The sequence below is a fragment of the Vespa mandarinia genome, chromosome 14 (assembly GCF_050613455.1).
Source record: "Vespa mandarinia isolate Hongniang chromosome 14, ASM5061345v1, whole genome shotgun sequence".
NCBI classification, from domain to species: Eukaryota; Metazoa; Arthropoda; class Insecta; order Hymenoptera; family Vespidae; genus Vespa; species Vespa mandarinia.
In genome coordinates, this window is record NC_140823.1 from 1,275,001 (window position 1) to 1,280,000 (window position 5,000).

Sequence of the window (5,000 nt, forward strand, 5' to 3'; positions counted from 1 at the left end):
TATATTTTTTATTGAGTATAAAATAAATATAACATAAGTTTTTTCGTGCTCGATAATTTCGGGAACGAAATTGATTGATACAGTTTGAAAATAAAAATTTATTCTAAAAAATAATAATAAATCGTCAATTAATTTTCAATATTATTATTCCATTATTTTATCGAATAAATATATAAACGAATATTATATTACCGAGTTCGACAATAACCAATGAAGTTAAACACGACTGTTACTCGATATTCCAAATTATCTAATTATGATCAATTTTGTGATTAACACTAGATTGCTCAAGGAAGTCATTTTGACTGCTTTTTAATTTCAATTAGAAAAACAATTATATATATATATATATATATATATATATATATATATATATATATATATATATATATAATGACACAATTTCTTAGAATTTTTTTTTTGTTAATATTTATTAATAACTTGTTATATAACTGTAAATAATGTAAAAAATATTAAAAATAAATTTTAAACAAATTTCAAAACACATTAGTTATTCGTTCACAATGCTGTCATTTTGACTGCTTTTGAGCAATATAGGTATATACTAAGTTTCGGTCTTTCTAGTGTTAAAAATTGCCTATGAACACAATAAACATCTAAATATTGGAATTCCATAATAAACAACAAAACTGAACACGACAATTACTCGACTTTCTAAATTATCTAATTATGATCAATTTTATGATAAAAATTGACTATTAATAATAATAATAATAATAATAATAATAATAATAATAATAATAATAATAATAATAATAAATATCGTAAATATTAATATTAATATTAATATTAATATTAATATTTTATTCTATTATATTTAATAAATTATACGAGAAATGTAATATTTTCAAGTTGGAGAAAAAAAGGAACGAAATTAAACACGATACAGTACTCGATTTCTCGAGTTATCTAATCCACGTAAGCGATTGTGTCTTTTACCGTAAAAGCTAGCGAGGATATGATTACAAACATGTATGTATCTATGTATGCATCTATCTATATACACATGTATATATATATATATACATATATATATATATATATATATATATATATATATATAAGCGTAAAGCGCTCGCTTAACTATCTCAAAGAGACAATTTTTATACCCATATTTATTATATCTCAGTCTTCGTATACGTATACATAGAAATTGAAAAACTGGTTTGTTCAAGAAAAATTCAAGGACTGTGGTTTGATAGAAGACGAAGTTTTCTAGTAAATTCTATAATATTAGGTTGGAAACTATGAAACGGCCGTTTTTGTTTAGTTATCTATTTTCATTCAACACCCGTTTCATAGTTTCCAACCTAATATATAAGTATTAGGTTGGAAACAATGAAACGGGCATTTTTGTTTAGTTATTTATTTTCATTCAACGCCCGTTTCATAGTTTCCAACCTAATACTTATACAATCGATTAATAACGAACGTTAAAAATTCAATATTTGTTATTTGTATATCGTTTTTGATCAAAGAAGTTCTTTCTTCTTTTATTTTTACTTTTTTTTTTTGTTTGAATTTCTATTTTGTTTTTCTTTTTGTTTTTTTTTTTTCATCTTTTAAACGTTTAAATGTTTAACAACTTACGTATTCGAATCGATCCTTAGAAAGTTGACTAAGTAGACTCAAAAATCCAAGTGCTGTAAACCATGCACACCAAAGTATAACCTCGTCCATGTATTGTACATTGAGCACTCCAAAAACGAATATGAACTTGTAAAATACGAAGTTCCAGAATTTGTCCTTGAGATGTTGCCTCTCAGAAACTCGTAGATCACCGAAGACTAGTTTTTGAATGGACTTGCCTACTAGTATCAGCACGCAGTAAACCATGTTTATCAAAGTCTGTAATTAAAAAAAAAAAAAGAAGAAAAGATAGAAACAATATAAAGGAAAAAAAAAAGAAAGAATGTAAGATAAAAAGATGAGATATAAATTTCGCAATGTGATTACTGGATTAATTCATCAGATGATTTATAAAATTATATATAAATTTTTTTTTTTTTTTTTTTTTTTTTTTTTTTAATCAATTATCGATAGATCAAATAAATGGTATTACAATAAAAAAAATATTATTTTTGTAATAGAATGAAATCTTTGTTGTTCTATTGAAAATTAAATTGTAAATTTACTTTTGATTTGTCGAATCACTTTTGAAAATACGAATTGAAACGATGCGTTTAGAACAATAACGTACATATATCTCCTGGCAAGAGATACAATAATACAATAACAAAATATAATTGTTGTTGTTCGTAATTAAAAGTATGTACAATTTTTCTTTATCATTATACGAAACTTATAATATTGTAATTAGCACAAACAATCTATCAGGAGTTCGTAAAATCTCGAATAAGATAGGTCAGTATCGATTAGCAATTATAGTAATTAGAAAAAAAAAAAAAAAAGAACGAAAAACAAAAAGAGAAAAAGAAAAAAAGAAAGAGAAGGAAAACAAATATTTAACGATGCTTTGAAGTGATCATTAGGGAGCTCAGCGAACCATGTCACTTCCAATCTCATTTGAAATTTAGAATAACATGTATTCTCGTATGGAGTCGATGTATAAATCAAAATGATATTTGGAATCGTCGATCGAGAAGGTTGGTATCAATGATTAACTTGGCAAAATTTCTTAAGACATTAACGCGTCAAAATTACTAACCAACGAAGACTCGATCGTTGCCAAATGACAGAATCACGTTCGAAAGGACATCTAATTCTAGATACTCCGTGTTATTCTATCTTATTTGTGAATATGTATCTTTAAATATGCGGAAGTTAAATCGCCCTAACAACGAATTTTCGTTTAGATCGATGTTATAAAAATAAATAAATTTACGTTTATTTTTTTTTACTTTAACAATGTATAAAATATTTATCTTCATTCACTTATGAGGTCGTTCTAATACGAAATATATATATATATATATTTTTTTTTTTTTTTATTATATCTTATTAGTATAACATCATTATATTATGATTAATAAACTCGAAAAGAAAAAAGAAAGAAAGAAAATTAAATCAACAATTATTTAAAAAAAAATAATCTGTAAAAATTAATAAATAATAACATAATAATCGTATCATTTATATTATATATACATACATGTATATATATATATATATATATATTTATATTTATAATCAAATTAGTTCTTGGAAAAAGATTTAATATATAATAATAAACGTTTTAAAAAAACAATTTACAATTCCTAATATTGACCTGAGACAAAATTAGTATCAAATAAGAAATTAACGTAACATTGATATACATTCTACTGGTGAGATTTTCTTAACATTTTAATAATTCATTCATTCATTCATTCATTCATTCATTCATTCATTCATTCATTCATTCATTCATTCATTCATTCATTCATTCATTCATTCATTCATTTATTTATTTATTCAGTTTCAAATAAAAAAAAGATAGTAAAATCTTTTTTATTTCTTTCATAACGAAAACAACAATTTTTTAATGAAATCGCAAATGATTCACGTGACAATACATAAAGAAAGACATTGAAGATTAAGTAAAGGTAAAAAAAAAAAATGTAAAAAAAAAAAAGAAATAAAGAAAGAATAGAGAAGGTAAATTACGTGCAGCGGATCTCTATGATAAAAAAATCTTTATAATAAAGGGGGACGTGGGGGCGGGAAGGAGAAAGGAAAAGGAACAAAAAATAAAAAGCAGAAAAAATTCTTGATCAATTTCGTCTAAATCGAAGCCCCTATGGTCGACCATTTCGTATTATAAAACGTTTGATTAATTTCTCGAATGATCTTAAAACATTGTCTATTTGATGCGTTTAATGATAGTCGAAATAAAAAATGTAGAACTGGTTGATCAAGTATATATGCAATCATATAAGCATACATTAGTTAGTGCTGGCTAAGTCGAGTTTAAAACAGAAGAAGAAAAAAAAAGGAAATGAAAAATAAAAAGAGAGACAGAGTGAGTGAGTGAGTGAGAGAGAGAGAGAGAGAGAGAGAGAGAGAGAGAGAGAGAGAGAGAGAGAGAGAGAGAGAGAGAGAGAGAGAGAGAGAGAGAGAGAGAGAGAGAGAGAGAGAGAGAGAGAGAGAGAGAGAGAGAGAGAGAGAGAGAGAGAGAGAGAGAGAGAGAGAGAGAGAGAGAGAGAGAGAGAGAGAGAGAGAGAGAGAGAGAGAGAGAGAGAGAGAGAGAGAGAGAGAGAAAAGAAAACTTATTCCTATCTATGATAAATGGGAGCTATAATTAAATAAAGGAAAACCTTTTTGAAAAACAATTTCTTATATGTCTAGCGGAATCGACAATATTTTTTAATAACACGTTTTAAAACTAGTTTTAATATTAAAAATTTTAAACAATCTCGATATTCTATACAATATTGCAATATCACATTGACACGGTAATTTTAAAAGGGAATTATTATTCTATTATTACAACTGACGCAATGCGGTAATAATAGTTGATATATAAAATTATCGCGATAAATATATTTTCATCCTTTTTCTTTTTTTTCTATTTCTTTTTTATATTTTCTTTATTTTTCTTTTTTTATTTTATTTTTTCTTTTTTATTTTTTTTTTTTTTATTAAAAAAAAAAAAAAAAGAAAAAACAATATTATTTTCCTTCGTACCATTTTACAATGTCATTATTTTATTACTTTGACATAGTAAAACTATTAACTAGAACGAAATTCGCAATATAACTGACGCAATGCGGTTCTGGTATTGCTTTTATAGGACATACGCTATATATATATATATATATATATATATATATATATATATATATATACATACCTTGAAAATGTAAAGGAATATCGAAAAGTTAATTTTAAAAAAAAATTTTTAAAGAAATATTTCAATATACCTTGAAACATTATGGGAATATCGAACTACGCTTTCTTAATATCATTTTATTTATATATAAAATTCTTTCAAATGTATTAATTTATCATTTAACGATAAAGACACGTACAATATTTTT

At 24.7% G+C, this 5,000-nt stretch overlaps 1 protein-coding gene across 1 annotated transcript in view; it reads right to left on the reverse strand.

Annotated features, from left to right (window-relative positions):
* Positions 1-5,000, reverse strand: part of LOC118439949 (E3 ubiquitin-protein ligase AMFR) — a 44,826-nt gene that overhangs the window by 16,587 nt on the left and 23,239 nt on the right. The window contains exon 4 of the mRNA XM_035862240.2: positions 1,612-1,869. Coding sequence (XP_035718133.1) covers positions 1,612-1,869 — 258 coding nt within the window. The remainder of the gene's footprint in view (positions 1-1,611; positions 1,870-5,000) is intronic.